Raw genomic sequence first — 18,733 nt, 5'->3', positions numbered from 1 at the left:
ATTTTAGTGTCTATTGCAAGTTGTTCTGAGGGCATTAAGTCACATACAGAGCACACCAGATGGGGCAGGCAGCTTACCCCATCCCTGACCCCCCTTTTTCCTTTTTTAAAAACTGACAATCTGATCGTACGTTAAAGTATGATGACAATTCAACTGAGACTAATCCAGTTTCCAGATGCTTCTTCTTCATAGGCAGGACATGACTGCGGGTAGCATAACTGGCTGAGGACGCTGCTGTGCCCCTGATGCAACACTCTCTGGAGGTTAGAGCAGGAATTTGGAATTTAGCCATTTGGGTGCCTGCGGATAGTTTGCCTACTCTCCGTGAAGGATACCGGGATATATATATATGTTCCAAATATATTGTTACAGACACGACTTTGATGTTAAGGTGGGCCGAGCGGAATGGCCGTCGTGTCCGCACAAATTACCCGATTATACTCGACGTTGACGAAGTCGCGTTACGCTGGCTCAATAAGAAAAAGAAGACACCCGGCTGGGTTATAATGACAGACACCAATGTTTCGATTCTCAATTATATTCGTAAGGAAAGGTTAGATTACAGGGGCTAGAGGTATATCACAGGAAGACAGGCACTTAGACACACTTATATTAACCCCGGACAGACGACAGGTAAACGGGACAACGGCTGACTCACACGGGGATTGATGGCAAGGAAAGGCAAGTAGCGATGGCTCAAGGTGCACTCTTGGCTCAAAGCAGGGTACAGTCCGGTCCAAAGATGCGGGGAGGTCACAGCGCTCGGAGGCGACGTTCTTTCTCAGGCGGGTCTTTCTCTCTCAGCGATCGCAGGCACTTTCTTTCTCCAGCTGGGGGCGCATCTCTTCTTACTTCCGGTAAGTCGCCACGTATATCCGGCGGGGAGTGACACGCCCTCGGCTCGCTAGCGCCGCCCCAGATGGAATCGGTCCGCCCTTCTGATTGGGTGCGGGGGGTTACCAGGCTCCGCCCTTGAGGAGGAGCTGACAGCCAGCCCCTCCGTGGTAACCCCGTGGAGCGCGTGGTCAATGGCGCTAATCGAGCCGGTGTGAGGACGCATCCTCCCCCGCGCCGCCGCGACGCCCCCATCTCCTCTGTTGTTGTAGTTATAGTTGTTGAAGAAGATGGAAGGAGGTATGGGAAAGGTCCTAAACTCACTACTGATGCCATATAATCACATTCTGGTGCAACGAAGAGTCAGAATTAATGGAAACGAGGCCTTAACTGACATAGACTAAGAATAACTAGCAAGATGTCCGAAAGTTGTCTACGTGTGGTGCGGTGGACCTGGGCACGACATTTAATGGGGGAATAAGGGGAAGGTCGGCTCTACTGATTGTTGTTTACATGCAATGGGACTAGGGAATGGGGGATTGGGGAAAGTTGGGGAGTATTGGAGAAATAGGGGAATATTTACAAGCGGATATGGAGGCCAAATTCCATATTCGCAACATTGCACCCTTCTCTACCCTCGGGGCGTCCCGACCCGATAAATTTTTACCTAGTTTAGTGTGGCACTCAGATGTAGTCCCTCTACTATTAACTCTACCCTGAGTGCGACAGTTTTACAGATGTTCACAAATGAGTAAATATGTCCCCCTGCGACGTTGCACCCTTCTCCTCACAGAAACACACCCACAGGATAACCGAATTGCGGAAAGAATTCTCAAACTACACATACAGCCGGTAGGGAGCATTATTTACAAGATTACGCTGATATCTACACTACGATCCAGGACCTGTCTTTGGAGGAACACATGCAGATGTTATGCATAGAGAGAGCGCGCTTGCCAGCATCGATACACCAACCCATGAGTGCTCTGTGGCCGACGGCCTTTAATAACGTGCAGAGCACCCCATCCCAGCATCAAAAGCACCACCCCACCACCAATCGGTGCAGTCACCATTGTTCATTGGAATAAAAATAAATTCGACAACCCCTAACCCTGCAGGTGTCTCTTGCTCTTCGTGTGGCCTTCAGTGGTGTTAATTAACAGTGGTTCACCTTTATGACATAGGTGCCACGTTGACCCATAGGTCCATCAACGGGTGGTGCTTGGCCGCAAACGAACTGCGGTCCATTGTGGGTGGCCACAAACATTGCGGTCCATATGGTGTACCGATCCAGGCAGCGAACAGCGAAAGTGCAGGCCCACAACTGCGTAGCCAGCACCTCTCTCTCCTCTCTCTCTACCCCAAAGCCAGATCCTCGGAGGTGGGAGACAAAAGAAGAAACAAGTGAGTAAGGTGGTAAGGGCGCAAAAGTGCACGCAATATAAGGTAATGCACACTGGGGGCACATGGGAACCAGGTGAGACAGGTACGTTCCTATCGTACGCCCCCCCCCCCACCAGGTAACCTACATGGCCCCTCCCTTACCCCTTACTGTATCCACAAAACACAACACTACCCATAAACATCTACTTTACAAATCAACAAACATCCCTACTGTCTTCCCTGTTCCTCCCATATACCAAATTCGTCTTCTCTCCCTCCTAACCAATCAAATTTGCCATTCTCAACTCTCATTAAAATTTGCCATCTCCAACTGAACATCAAAATTTGCCATTACCAATTCATCATCAGTCCCTCCTAGGGAGGGAGAGATGGAATCACCCCAATGTCTCATCCACGTCGTGATGCGTCTCACACATCCTCACAGCAATTCTTACTTCTGCACAAAACAAAGCAAACACAGGTGTGGAGTCATCATCATCACCACAGGTAAGTGGCTGCGTATGGTGCGACAGGTTCATCAATCCTAACTATTTCCTAAATGACTTTAACAACTTTACACTACCCGGGGTCTTTCTCCGGCCAAACCATTGGCCCTCTTACACTATGGGTTCTAAAAACCAATTCCCATTGGCCAAACTGTGGTGCGCTTCAATTTGGGGTCTCACTCCCCCGATTCATCTCCCGGTGCCCTCGCACAATTTCTGGGCTGCGGCGTGTACCTCTCCCAGTGGGTCTACCCACCTGCACACCTCCACCACTGCAGTTGCCTCCGAGCTTACCTGCTCCTTGCCTTAACCTAACTACCTGGGGAAGGCCCTCTGGCACTCTCCCCACTCGGTGCCCTCTCTGGCACTGGGCTACCCGGGTCCGTCCTCCGGATCCTCGGGCCCCATCCACAACTCTACCGGCTCCCAGAGCCCACCTGCGGCCTCACCTGGCCGACATCCTCACAGTGGTGGAGTGCCCAACCAACTACACGCACTAACAGGCTACACGCCCAGCCATTTCCACGACACTAATGCACCCATCCACAATACCATTCTGCAACCGCACCACAAGTGCCAATATCCAACCACAATTTACCTGTACCCTCTACCTAACACTTACACTACCCGCCCCGGGTACTCGTGAAAGGGGGTCCACTCTTCCCCCATCCACACCTTCGCACCATGCACACCACTCCGTACCACTTACTCCAACTCTCTCCACACACCTGTACTTGCACACCTGTGCTCTCACACCTGGTGCCACCTGCACCCTTCTCTCCCCAAGCGCATTCGCGCTGATCCACAACACTCACTACTCATACACTGCTCCACACACCTGTCCAGTTGCACACCTGTGCAATCACACCTGTTCAATTCTCACACACACAGCATCATCTCAGCTAACTACTCCCTTCTGAAACTTGCGCTTCCCAGTCGTCCCTTTAAACTATTGCGCTCCCACGTCATTATCATCCATACTAATCTACCTGCGTCCCCACTACAGGTATCAGTCACTAACTAAACTTAACGTTACCTAATGTCATCTTCGCTAGATCCCTACACACAATATCCTAACCCACCCGGGCTAGTTTTCACTGCCATCAACCCCATAAGCTATTGCTCCTTTGCCCCCCATGGGAAGGATGGTGGATTTGCCATCCCACCACATCGGGGGTCTTTCACTATCAATTTTGCTCGTCCAAATCCAACAATCAAAAATTTTCCATTTAGTGCCAATTCTATTCACTTTTCTAAATTTTGTATCAAATCACTACTATCACTATCACCATCACCCGTCTACTTATTAGGTACTCTCGGTGCGCCAATTCACATCTACAGCCCGGCTTCGTACAGCCAAGCCATGAATGCGAATTATTTTGTGCTGGCGGCTGGATGCGTCCGGCGCTTGGTGCAAAGAAGGGGGCTTACCCGGGCCGAGATCCCACGCACCATCTCGGCACGGAGCCATCCCATGGCTCGATCTCGACCTGCCGGAATGCCTCAACAGAAAGTGGTCGCCATGACGACTCTTTCTATCGGGCCGCCCGCTCCGCTTATTGGAGCACAGACGCGGCCGTTCAAAGCGAGGCCCAGCGTGGGTCGCGCACGGCGGTCCTTTCGAACCCGCCGTGGCTCGGATCCCCGCTGGTTCTCGCGGCACGCGAAACCCGGCACGCACCGAGGGCCCGCTTCGGCTAAAAGTCGACCTAACCTTTAACCCGGTCACCGTCGATGCTTCACCTGAATGCTTACATGCATACGCTACCCCTTTCTTGCTCATACATGCAGCTGTTCCCATTCTCCTTGTACCGTTCCTTACACACCCAGGCACACCCATTCCACTCACAGCCTTGGTCACACACCTGACCACCGAACACCTTGGCACACATTCGTTGGTAGCACACCTCACCAATACACCTCTTCGCGCCCCTTTCTCGGTCACCTCCTCTGTGACAATCACAGGTGTGCCCTCATTCGCACACCCAACCACGTGCCTCACTACCAATTCCAGCGTGCATTCCCACTCACGCTCTACCATTCCAGGTGTGCATCCTTCCATCCCAGGTGTACATCCTCGCTCACCTGTCACAACCAACTCACTCTCCTTGTCACTCTCACTACTCTCACCTCCATTCTTGACAACGCACTCACCCTTACTCTTGACAGCACACTCTTTCCCCATGCACCTGTCCGTCACACACCTTTCTCGCGCACACTCTCCCGTTACACCCTCTGTAACACTCACCACAGGTGGACACTCTTCCTTACTTCTGACAGCGCACTCTTTCCTCATGCACCTGTCCGTCACACACCTTTCTCGCGCACACTCCTGCGCACACTCTCCAGTCACACCCTCTGTAACACTCACCACACCGCGCTTCCACGTGCTCCCTCGCACACACGCTACGACCGACTCACTCTCGCCAGCACACTCACTCCTTGGCACGCACTTTTTCCTCACACACCCCAGAGTCGGACTTTCTTGCACCCCTCCTCTTTCGCACACCAGACCTGTCGCACACTTCACCAACGGCCTCTCACGAACACCCGGGTCTATCTTGACCCCCAAGCTCCTTAAATCCCCTGGCGCATCATACGCACGACCATATTGGTCACCACTTACACCGGGTCCTCTTCCTCTTCGCTTCTCCTCCATCACCTGCGAATCCCTCATTCGGTTAATGAGCACATCACGATCCAAACACAGACTTTGGACCAATTCTTTTATCTCCTCTTTTATCTCTTTGTTATCCCCTCTCCGTCGCTTCTTAATTTCGCTCACCCCTTCTTCCACTTCTTCTAATTTGTGCCTCACCTCTTTTATTCCCCGGTACGTCTCCTCAAGCTCGTCCTCCAAGGCTACCTTGACCGTTTCCAGGTGCGTCCTCACCTGCCGGTCCTTCGTCTCCATTACCTCTACCACCTCGTCCAACCTCGCCGTCAGTCCCTCACGTACCATCTGACATTCCCTCTTCGTCGCTACCAAGTCATCTTTTAGTTCTTTCTGTGTCGCCTTTAAACCTCCTAATACCGCAGTGTTCCTTTGAACCTGCTCCACTAACTCCGTCTGTCCCACCGTCAGCTGCTCCACCTCCTGCGTCAGGTCCTCTATGCCCCCTTGTAACTTTACAGTCCCCTTTCTCACCTCCTTTTCCATGTGCTCCTCACAGTGCCTCACCTCCTCGCGCACTCCTCCGACCTCCTCACTCATCACCTGCATCTCCTGCCCAGATGCCACCCTCATCTGCTCCATTTCCTCCCTGTGAGCATCCAATTTCGTTTCTACCCCCATTCTGACCCCTTCTATCTGCTGCCCCATTTGGTTAACTTCCCTTTCCGCTTGGTCCCTCATGTCCCTCAATTTGCCTTCCATCCTGTTTTCTAACCCCTCTAACCCATTTTTCACTCCCTCTATCTGATTCTCTTGAGCGGCCATTCTGTTTTCTACCCCCGTTAACCCCTCCTGTATTTCCCCTAATCTATTGTCTAATCCCTCTATTCTACTCCCTAACCCTCCGATCTGCGCCCCCATGTCCTCCCTCAATTTCTCGCTATTGGACCCCATTCTTTGTTCTAACCGTTGGCTATTGGCCCCCATTTGGCCCTCCAATCGCTCACCCTGAGCATCCATCCGGTTCCCCATTACCCCCATTTCGTTTCCCATTACTCCCATACTGCTTTTCAAACCTCTAATTTGGTCTCCCAATTGCTCACTATTCTTTTCCATTCGCTCGTTACTCTGGGCCATAAGGGCCTTTATTTGCAAAAAAAACAAGTCCAAATCCACCAGGGGCGCTGTCACGGTCGCCGGCGCGGTGACCAGCGAGGCGCCATTTCGCGCGTCTGCTACCCCCGTGTTTCGCTCTCCTCACGTGTCTCACTTTGGTCCTGGACCGACCCTGCTTCACTCTCCCCTACCGGACCCCAGCCGTCTTGATCCGCCATAGCGCGACTTGCAAAATTCGAGTTTCGTAAAACAAATCCAAATTTATTTTTTTTCGTTATAATTTCGGCGAGCGCAGTAACCGCGGGACCGCGCTCCGGATCGATTTTGTCGAGCGCCGTACGCGCTCCGGCTCGATTTTCCCTCCCAAAATTTGGGCCTAACTAATTTAGTCCCGGGTCCGAATCTCACTCCTCGACACCAATTGTTACCGTACTAACACAATTGGTGTCCAAAATTTGGGCTAAATAAATTTAGTCCCAGGTTCGAATCCAACTCCTGACAACCAATTGTTACAGACACGACTTTGATGTTAAGGTGGGCCGAGCGGAATGGCCGTCGTGTCCGCACAAATTACCCGATTATACTCGACGTTGACGAAGTCGCGTTACGCTGGCTCAATAAGAAAAAGAAGACACCCGGCTGGGTTATAATGACAGACACCAATGTTTCGATTCTCAATTATATTCGTAAGGAAAGGTTAGATTACAGGGGCTAGAGGTATATCACAGGAAGACAGGCACTTAGACACACTTATATTAACCCCGGACAGACGACAGGTAAACGGGACAACGGCTGACTCACACGGGGATTGATGGCAAGGAAAGGCAAGTAGCGATGGCTCAAGGTGCACTCTTGGCTCAAAGCAGGGTACAGTCCGGTCCAAAGATGCGGGGAGGTCACAGCGCTCGGAGGCGACGTTCTTTCTCAGGCGGGTCTTTCTCTCTCAGCGATCGCAGGCACTTTCTTTCTCCAGCTGGGGGCGCATCTCTTCTTACTTCCGGTAAGTCGCCACGTATATCCGGCGGGGAGTGACACGCCCTCGGCTCGCTAGCGCCGCCCCAGATGGAATCGGTCCGCCCTTCTGATTGGGTGCGGGGGGTTACCAGGCTCCGCCCTTGAGGAGGAGCTGACAGCCAGCCCCTCCGTGGTAACCCCGTGGAGCGCGTGGTCAATGGCGCTAATCGAGCCGGTGTGAGGACGCATCCTCCCCCGCGCCGCCGCGACGCCCCCATCTCCTCTGTTGTTGTAGTTATAGTTGTTGAAGAAGATGGAAGGAGGTATGGGAAAGGTCCTAAACTCACTACTGATGCCATATAATCACATTCTGGTGCAACGAAGAGTCAGAATTAATGGAAACGAGGCCTTAACTGACATAGACTAAGAATAACTAGCAAGATGTCCGAAAGTTGTCTACGTGTGGTGCGGTGGACCTGGGCACGACATTTAATGGGGGAATAAGGGGAAGGTCGGCTCTACTGATTGTTGTTTACATGCAATGGGACTAGGGAATGGGGGATTGGGGAAAGTTGGGGAGTATTGGAGAAATAGGGGAATATTTACAAGCGGATATGGAGGCCAAATTCCATATTCGCAACAATATGTTCAGTTCTCCAGCTTTCAATGAGCGCATGCAATGACGTCACTGCCATGTACATACGCTCTGCCTGTCAAGCTCTCAAGAGAACCCTCTGACAGAGCAGAATTTTGATCTTAGTTCAGATACTGTCATAAGTGTATGTAAAACTCACAGTTACCGACCTGGTTTCGCCCTTTTGGGGCTCATCAGGGCAACGCAGCGAGTCCTGCACACACTTATGACTGAAAACCTTTCGGTTATATACCAGTCACTATGCGATTTCATACCATCAGTGGTGAACCGCCATTAAGGTATCCCATTCAGCTATGATGTACCTTAATGGGAGTGATAAGTACCATCAATGGTACTTATCGCTCCCATTAAGGTACAGCATAGCTGGATGGGATACCTTAATGGCGGTTCACCACTGATGGTATGAAATCGCAAAGTGACTGGTGTGTATATCTATATATATATATATATATATATATATATATATATATATATATATATATATATATATATATATATTGTGCGATTCCCCTCAGTGAAGACCGGGAAATCACGGATGGAAACGAGCATTAATGAAGGCGTAATTCAATAGCGGATTTCACTATATACAGTCACGTGAAAAAGTAAGTACACCCCATGTAAAGTTTTGAATTTTTCAACATACAGACTTGGCATTTAATATGGAATATTTTTTTTGTGGGGGTGAACTTACTTTTCAAGATGACTTAGAACCAAAAGTTCATTGGAATTATGTTGAAATTATTCTAGATTTTGTTAATGTGACCTTTAAAAGAAACAAAAACCACATTTGACATGTCGAAGCAAATAAATTGATCCTTGAAAGTGATGTAAACGGATATCGAACTCAATTCACGGACAGTACTGTGTTAAACTTCTGTACGTTTTCCAGAAGTATCTCTTTATTTTATGCATGAGCCAAAAAAATTTCAACAAAAACAAAAGTTAAATCATGACTGGGATTACGGAAAGTAAAATTACAGTTCAGTACTTGGTGTAACCCCCACGAGCATTCAGGAGAGCACGTACACGTCGAGGCATGCTGTTCACGAGATTTGCCAAGGTTTGGACAGGAATCGCTTGCCATGCAGTGACAATAGCCTGCTGCAATTCACGCACAGTGGTGGGCTGCTGGACAAAGTTGTCGATTTGACGTGTTAATTCTGCCCACAAGTTCTCTATCGGATTCATTTCCGGGGACATAGCAGGCCACTCCATATACTCGACACCATGGTCAACAAGAAAGTGTTGGATCATGCGAGCACGATGAGGTCGTGCATTGTCATCTTGGAAGACAAAGTTTCCTAGAAAGGCTGCACGAGCAAATGGAAGCAATGTTTCTTCCAGAATGGCCCTGTACTTGAACTGGTTCAGGTTTCCATTCAGAACAACCAGGTCAGTTTTGCCCCCTGCATGAAAAGCAGCCCAAACGGTCACCCCACCACCTCCAGCTTGGACTCTTGGCACTATACAATCTTCGTTGTTGGCTTCATGCACTTGTCTGCATACTCGGACGCGGCCATATTGACGATAGACCAGAAATCTAGACTCGTCACTGAAGGTCACGTGATTCCAGTGTCCTGGCTGCCATTGACGGTGCTCTCTGGCCCATTGCAATCGGCGCTGGCTGTGTTGTCTGGTCAGGCGTGGCTTTCTCAGGGGACGCCTGGTACGAAAGCCTGCTTGAACCAGTCGTTGGTTGACTTGCCTTCTGGATACAGGCACATTTGTCAGTTGCTGCTACTCAGCCCTAAGCTGATTAGCTGACTTGGTACGGCCATTGCAGACTAACCGGTGCAGCTGGCGATCATCTCTCCTTGTGATTCTGCGGGGACGTCCTGGCCTCGGTATTGGAGTTGGGACACCCCTCTGAGCATTTCATTTCAGGATCTTTGACACCTGACCTTGAGTGATGCCATACTGCCAAGCAATAGCACGCTGTTTCATGCCGGAATTTCGTAAAGCCACCACTCCATGACAAACAGCATTGTCAAGTTGACGGACCATCTCCAGAGGAAGCTGCAATAACTTTTGCAGACGTGCAGCAGTTGTTTTCCACTATTACAGAACCAACAACCCTTATATACCCGATTGTGAAGCCAATCGTCAAATGTACCTGTCCTTACATTTGGTCACGCCACCTGTGATATTATCCTGTTATTGACTTCTTGTGCAAAAGACAGTGACATGGTTCTTTTGACAAAGAAATCACCGAAGCGTAAAAGAAACTCACCAGATTGATATGCTGAGTTCAGAAAGTAAACCCAAGTCAAGAATAAAAAAAATATTCCATATTAAATGCCAAGTCTGTATTTCAACATACAGCTATTTGATCTTCATTTCAACAATATTGATCGATAAAGGTGATATAATATAACAAATGTCATGAAACATTTACATTTTGTAGTCCATTGTATAATTTAAATAAACATAAATGCAAATTTTGCATGGGGAAAAAGTAAGTACACCCCTACATTTATCACTACTTCAAATACCTAAAATTAGAATCAGGTGCACCAGCTCAGGTGCAAATGATTAGAACATCGTTAGAGATGATCTTGGAGGAACCTGTCTTATTTAAACCTCAGACATTTAGTTTGGTTTGCTCTTTGTTGTTGAAGTGTGCGGCGTCACCAAGCCTAGATCAAAAGAGCTCTCTGACGCCTTCAGAAAGAAGGTTATAGATGCCTACGAGTCTGGGAAGGGATTTAAAAAGATCTCCAAACAATTTGAAATCAATCATTCGACTGTCCGGAAGATCATCTACAAGTGGAGAAGATTCCAAACAACTGCCAACTTGTTCAGGCCAGGCTGCCCCAGCAAGTTCAGCCCGAGAGCAGACCGCAAGATGCTGAAAGAAGTCTCGAAGAACCCCAGAATGTCATCACGGGACCTACAGGTAGCTCTTGCAACTGTTGATGTCAAAGTGCACGAGTCTACCATTAGAAAGAGGCTGCACAAATTTGATCTACATGGGAGGTGTGCCAGGAGGAAACCTTTACTGTCCAGAAAGAACATCAGGGCAAGACTAAAGTTTGCCAATGAACACCTAGGTAAAGACCAGCACTTCTGGAACAATGTGCTCTGGACAGATGAGTCAAAGGTAGAGCTATTGGGCCACAGTACCAGAAGACATGTTTGGCGAAAGCCAAAGACAGCATTTGACCACAAGAACCTGATACCAACTGTAAAGCATGGTGGTGGAAATGTTATGGTTTGGGGCAGCTTTGCTGCATCAGGGCCTGGGCAGCTCACCATCATAGAATCCACTATGAATTCTTCATTGTACCAGAGGGTGCTTGAGGATAATGTGAGGCCATCTGTTGGAAAGTTGAAGCTCAACCGAAGGTGGACCTTGCAACATGACAATGACCCTAAACATACCAGTAACTCCACCAAGGAATGGCTGAAAAGAAAGAAATGGAGGGTTCTGGAATGGCCAAGTCAAAGCCCGGATCTAAATCCCATCGAGATGGTGTGGGGGGATTTGAAACGAGCTGTGCATGCAAGAAACCCCTCAAACATCGCACAGATGAAAGAATTCTGCATGGGGGAGTGGGCAAAAATTTCTCCCAGTCCATGTCAGAGACTGGTAGACAGTTATAAGAAATGCCTACTTGAGGTTGTTTCTGCCAAAGGGGGCAATACCACCTATTAGAGCCAAGGGTCTTCGCTCTTTCACGAGCCTCGATCTTGTATACAAAAAAAAAAAAAAAAAAAAAAAAAAAAAAGGTGTACTTACTTTTTCCACATGCAAAATTTGCATTTATGTTTATTTAAATTATACAATGGACTACAAAATGTAAATGTTTCATGATATTTGTTATATTATATCACCTTTATCTATCAATATTGTTGAAATGAGGATCAAATAGTTGTATGTTGAAATATGTTGAAAACGTCAAAACTTCACATGACTGTACGTACGCTCAGCCTGTCAAGCTCTCGGAAGAACCATCCGACAGAGCATAATTTTGATCTTAGTTCAGATACAGTCATACGTGTATGAAAAACTCACAGTTACCGACCACAGACAGAGCAGAGCGTACGTACATGACGGTGACGTCATTGCATGCGCTCATTAAGCTGGAGAACTGAAATTATATTTAGATTGGTTACTCCCGGCTGCATCCAGGCAATTCCATATCGTGAGCGGATACCAGAGATAATGTGCCGTGTGGCAGACGGTGCTTATCGCTCCCATTAAGGTACAGTGATAGCTGGATGGGATACCCTAATGGCGGTTCACCACTGATGGTATGAAATCGCATAACTGATATATATATACATTATACATATATACATATATATATATATACACATATATATATACATATATATATATATATATATATACATATATATATATATATACATATATATATATATATACATATATATATATATACATATATATATACATATATATATATATACATATATATATACATATATATATATATACATATATATATATATACATATATATATACATATATATATATATATCTATATATATATATATATACATATACATATACATATATATATATATATCTATATATATATATATACATATACATATACATATATATATATATATCTATATATATATATATATACATATACATATACATATATATATATATATCTATATATATATATATACATATACATATATATATATATATATACACTGTTGGCCATAAAGATGGAATAAAATATTTTTGACATGATTCCACAGTTTCTTTGGTATTTGACAGTCCACGTGTAAACAAAAGGGTAATTGAGTGATTACATAACGTTTCCCCATTACACAGGTGATATGATAACATTGAAAAAATGTGTATTACGTAATAAAAAAATTTTGTTAGGGACTATAAAAGCCCATGCATGTGATATTCTGTCCCTTTCCCTGATTCAACACTGTGTTAAACGAGGCTGGTTTTTTTTCGAGTTCCTTGTACCGTTTGCAAGAAAAATCGGTAGAGACGTTCCCTGGGCTCTGCCTGGTCCAACGGAACCAGCACGCGAGAGAGTGGTAGCATTGCGGCAGGAGGGCTACAAACAGAGTGATATCGCAGATGTCGTCGGGATATCACACAGTACAGTCTGTAAGATCCTGAAACGTCAACGTGAGGCGGGGAATGTGTGGCCGCGGAAACCTCCAGGACGTCCAAGATTAACCACGAGACGAGATGATCGCCAACTGTTGAATCTCTGCCGCAGAAACCGGAAAATGACGACGAGTCGTCTTCGTCGTTTGTGGAGGAGACATCATGGGATCCACGTTTCCCGGTCAACCGTTAATCGGAGATTGCTCCAACATGGTTACCGAGCACGACGGTTGACTAAATGTCCACGCCTGGCTGTTCGCCACAGAGTTGCTCGTCTTCGCTGGGCTAGGGAGCACAGAAGGCTTCATCCTGGACACTGGCGACATGTTGTCTTCACGGACGAGAGCCGCTACATCCTTGACCGTACAGATGGGAGACAACGAGTTCGTCAATTACCCGGGGAGAACCTTCGTGATGACTGCATCCACGAGACGACTCAAGGTGGTGGCGGTTCAGTGATGATATGGGCCGGCATCCATTATGGAGGGAAAACGCCACTGGTGGTTCCGGACGGAAACGTCAACGCCGTCGTTTACCGGGATATCTTGGAGTACCACTGCCTTCCACATGCAAGACGAGTGTATGGACACAATTTCCGACTGCAGGACGACAACGCTAGACCGCACAGGGCCGCTGCAGTAAGGGAATTCCTTGAGGCAGAGGGCGTGGAGCAGTTGCCATGGCCAGCTTGCTCGCCGGATATGAACCCCATAGAGCATGCATGGGATGCCCTAGGCCGAGCCATCAACGACAGAGATGTTATTCCTCAAACTTTGCAGGAGTTGGCCGACGCTCTGAGGGAAGAATGGGATGCTATGCCTGTTGACGTCGTCAACAAGCTAGTGGACAGCATGCCACGACGTCTGCACGCCCTGATTCGTGCCAGGGGTGGACATACCCGCTATTAGTGACTGAGTAACAACAAGGACTCTACTGTGATGCAAATTGATCCATGAAATCACCCCAAAAAATGTTATCTGGAAAACTGACAGAGATTAAAAAGAAATGTGTCATGATCCTTAATTTACTGTCTATTGTAGTCATTGTCGTTTTACGCTCAAGACACCAACCGATTAGGACTGATAATTAATAAAAATCACTGTCAAATGTGCGTAAGAGACAGAATAATAAAAAAAAGTGGTTATATGCACCATAAATGCCAATGGTAATTTAGATTGAAATAATGATGCGATGAAAATTTGTTGAAAAAAAAACATTCCATCTTTATGGCCAACAGTTTATATACATATATATTGTATATGTAATTGGTTATTGTACTTAACCTGGCTGCATATCTATTCCCCACGATCCAAAAATTCTACTTTTCTGAAGACCAAAGGTGAAACAGTGTACCATCTTTATGAATACAAACTATGTTTTCTTTTATACAGTATTCCACTATTCCCAACTGGTGATGTAAATTTGATCTTAAAAATGAAATAATTGCTACATTACTCAGAACAAACAATTCACAGTTTGCACCACACATTTGCGTCTTCCATTAAGCAACCCTTTTACATTAGTCTGTCATGTCCATCACTACGACAGAGCCTGCTTTTTAAGGCACACCTGAAAAATGCTGCATCTCAGTCTTCTGCGTCCAGGCAGCCAACCGTGAGTGCAGCAGGGGTTCAAAGTAGTAATAGAGGGCACACAAAAGTGCGATTCCCAGAAGCAGAAACCAGCCATATTGTGACAACAAGCCACCCACTGCCGGGAAACCGTGGGCACATGCAACAGGAAAGTGAGTGGAAGTAAGGATGCAAGAAAGGCAGCAGCACTCGCTCACATCAACAAAAAGGGAGTGCAGTACATGCGTTCAGACAAGATCAGGAGGAGAGGATATTTTGAGTTTACTCGTATTAACAAATCTTCAGGAGGCGTTTCATGATAATTTGTGAGCAGCAAGGATTTTAAAAAGCACAATTACCATGAGACATTCCAATTTGCACTTGGCAAGGCAAACCCCCACTTTGAGAGTACAGACGAGTTGGTAATAGAACACGAACTTTACAAGCATTAATTTACTTTCAAAATGCAGCTCATTCATTAAAATCAATGAAGAGAGCAAAGGAAGCATTCAGTTTGACAGACAAATGCACACTGGTCCATATGTGCAGTTACCCCTGCTCACAAATTTATAACATATCAGTCACTGTCTTTTGACTATCACGTCCATGATGTTGCTTTGTTTGTGAATAAAAACAGTCATACATATACCAATACATCACACACACACACACACACACACACACACACACACACACACACACACACACACACACACACACACACACACACACACACACACACACACACACACACACACACACACACACACACACACACACACACACACACACACACACACACACACACACACACACACACACACACACACACGAGATTAAATCAGACGCGGACGTAGCTTCAGGACGGTCGATCTTTAATTTTCGACAAGCTTTCGACCAACAAAGTTCTTCTTCTTAGTCTACAGAAACAACAGGCATGTATATCAGACAAGCATGTATATTGTATAGTGATATGTGTGTAAGATGTGTGATATGTGTAGAAAATGCATACAAAAGGAAGAGCCACGCTAAAGCTCACTCACCGTCCCTATAGGGACGAGTGTGTGTGTCTGTGTGTCTGTGTGCGTGTGTCTGTGCGTGTGTGCGCGTGCATGTCAGCTCTATTTCGAGCCTTAGCCCAAGTATAAAAAAAAAAAAATCTGGCCCGATCGTACATGCGCACAGACAAGTGAGAATTTTTAAGCGGTGAAGCCGCTTCAATATTTGGATGTATGTCCATCAAAAAACTGAAGAAGAAGAGCCTTTCTAACCCACCGTTTTAATTCTAAAGGGTAATTCTAATTAATGGGTTCTAAAGGGTAATCCTCAAGGGTTCTAAAGGGTAATTCTAATGGGTTATAAAGGGTAATCCTCATGGGTTCCAAAAGGTAATTATAATGGGTTCTAAAGGGTAATCTTCCAAAGCTCTAAAGGGTAATTATAATGGGTTCTAAATGGTAATCCTCAAGGGTTCTAAAGGGTAATTATAATGGGTTCTAAAGGGTAATCCTCATGGGTTCCAAAAGGTAATTATAATGGGTTCTAAAGGGTAATCTTCAAAAGCTCTAAAGCCGCGGTCGGGAACCTATGGCTCGCGAGCCATATATGGCTCTTCCGGTGACGGCATATGGCTCCCAGACAATTTTGAGTTGAAAAAATAAAAATAAAAAATAAAAAAATCAGTTTGGAACTGATTTTAAAATACTTGTGATATTTCTTAATAATACTGTGTCATTTTAAAGTAAACAGAAATTAGTTTTGAAGATAAATTTCACGGGTCACGGGTCACCCGTGGGTCGGGTCGGGAACCAATGGCTCGCGAGCATGTCCGCGTCATTGTAAAGGTGAAGAAATCAATTTTATCAGATAGCCAACTAGTTTATCCGCTTCAACCCTTGTAATGGAAAAGATGGCGAAAAGAAAAAAAGACGATGATTACCGTGCATTCCAGGCTGCGTGGACAGAGGAATTTGCATTTGGTGAGAGAGCAGGATCTGCGGTATGTCTAATATGCAATGATAAAATTGCATCGATGAAACGGTCAAATATAAAGCGGCACTTCGATACGCACCATGCTTCATTTGCATCGAAATATCCAGCGGGGGACAGCAGGAAAAGGGCATGCGAGGAGTTACAGCGGAGAGTGCAGACGAGTCAGCAGCAACTACGTGTGTGGACCAAGCAAGGTGACGGGAATTCCGCTAGCTTTGCGGGTGCTTTGGCAATAGTAAGGAATGGAAAGCCATTCACAGATGGCGAGTATGCCAAAACATTCATGCTTGATGTGGCCAATGAACTGTTTGATGACTTCCCAAATAAAGACAAGATAATCAAACGAATAAAAGACATGCCCCTGTCAGCAAGAACTGTGCACGATCGTAGCATCATGATGGCAAATCAAGTCGAGGAAACACAAATTAAGGACATAAACGCCGGGACATACTTTTCTCTCGCGTTAGATGAGTCAACAGACGTTAGCCATCTATCTCAGTGCAGTATAATTGCCAGGTATGCTGCAGGTGACACACTGCGTGAGGAAAGCTTGGCTGTTTTGCCAATGAAAGGGACAACAAGAGGAGAGGATTTATTCACGTCTTTCATGGAGTTTGCTAAAGAAAAAAAACTACCGATGGATAAACTTATTTCTGTCTGTACTGATGGTGCACCCTGTATGTTGGGGAAGAACAAAGGATTTGTAGCGCTTCTCCGTGAACATGAAAAGAGAGCCATCCTAAGTTTTCATTGCATCCTGCACCAGGAGGCGCTTTGCGCTCAGGCGTGTGGCCAGGAGCTTGGTGAGGTGATGTCGCTGGTCATTCGAGTGGTCAACTTTATTGTTGCCCGAGCTTTAAATGATCGCCAGTTTAAAGCTCTGTTAGAAGAAGTTGGGAATCATTATCCTGGTCTGCTTTTACACAGCAACGTGCGTTGGTTGTCAAGGGGGAAGGTGCTCAGCCGTTTTGCAGCTTGCCTGAGTGAAATCCGGACTTTTCTTGAAATGAAAGGCGTCAAGCATCCTGAGCTAGACAACACTGACTGGCTCCTGCAGTTTCACTATCTCGTGGACATAACTGGCCATCTGAACCAGCTCAATGTGAAAATGCAAGGTATTGGAAATACAATCTCATCCCTTCAACAAGCAGTGTTTGCATTTGAAAGCAAGCTGGAAGTCTTTCTCAGGGACATTGAAACAGGTCGTCTTCTGCACTTTGAAAGACTGCAACAATTTAGAGATGCATGCTTAGCAAGTGACTCCACTCAACATCTGGATCTCCAGCAGCTAGCTGGCTTTACGTCCAATCTCCTGCAGTCATTCAAAGCACGTTTTGGAGAATTTCATGCGCGCACTGGTCTTTTCAAGTTCATCACTCATCCACATGAGTGTGCAGTGGACAAAATCGACCTGACATGCATCCCCGGGGTCTCTATCGGAGACTTTGAGCTGGAAGTTGCTGACCTGAAGGCATCAGACATGTGGATGAGTAAGTTCAAGTCACTTAATGGAGAGTTGGAAAGTCTTGCGCGACAGCGAGCAGAGCTGGCGAGGGAACACAAGTGGACAGAAATGAAAAATCTTCAACCTGAAGACCAGCTGATTCTTAAAACTTGGAACGAACGAGCTTCCTGTGACATACCACACAATGCAGCGTGTGAGTATTGCCGTATTGACCATGTTTGGCTCTACATATGCATGTGAGCAGTCATTCTCGCATATGAGGAACATTAAGACCAACCTACGCTCACGTTTAACTGATGGAAGCCTCAACGCCTGCATGAAGCTCAACCTCACCACGTATGAACCAGACTACAAGGCCATCAGCAAAACCATGCAGCACCAGAAGTCGCATTAAAAGGAAGACATTTAATTTATTATACGTTAAAAATACTATATGGCTCTCAATGAAATATATTTAGAAATATTTGGCTTTTATGGCTCTCCCAGTCAAAAAGGTTCCTGACCCCTGCTCTAAAGGGTAATTGTCCCC

General features: G+C 46.3%; 1 protein-coding gene across 3 annotated transcripts in view; it reads right to left on the bottom strand.

The window, feature by feature from the left end:
* SELENOS (selenoprotein S) overlaps positions 1-18,733 on the bottom strand; it is a 77,057-nt gene that overhangs the window by 7,117 nt on the left and 51,207 nt on the right. For 2 of the 3 annotated variants that reach the window (XM_068099809.2, XM_068099810.2), the window contains one exon: positions 14,746-14,886. The exons of the other annotated variant lie outside the window; for it this stretch is intronic. In XM_068099809.2, the coding sequence (XP_067955910.1) occupies positions 14,746-14,886 (141 nt within the window). The remainder of the gene's footprint in view (positions 1-14,745; positions 14,887-18,733) is intronic. 3 annotated transcript variants of the gene reach the window in all.

This window comes from Myxine glutinosa, chromosome 10, assembly GCF_964187855.1.
Source record: "Myxine glutinosa chromosome 10, kmMyxGlut1.1, whole genome shotgun sequence".
NCBI lineage: Eukaryota > Metazoa > Chordata > Myxini > Myxiniformes > Myxinidae > Myxine > Myxine glutinosa.
This window is presented reverse-complemented; position numbering and strand designations above follow the sequence as displayed.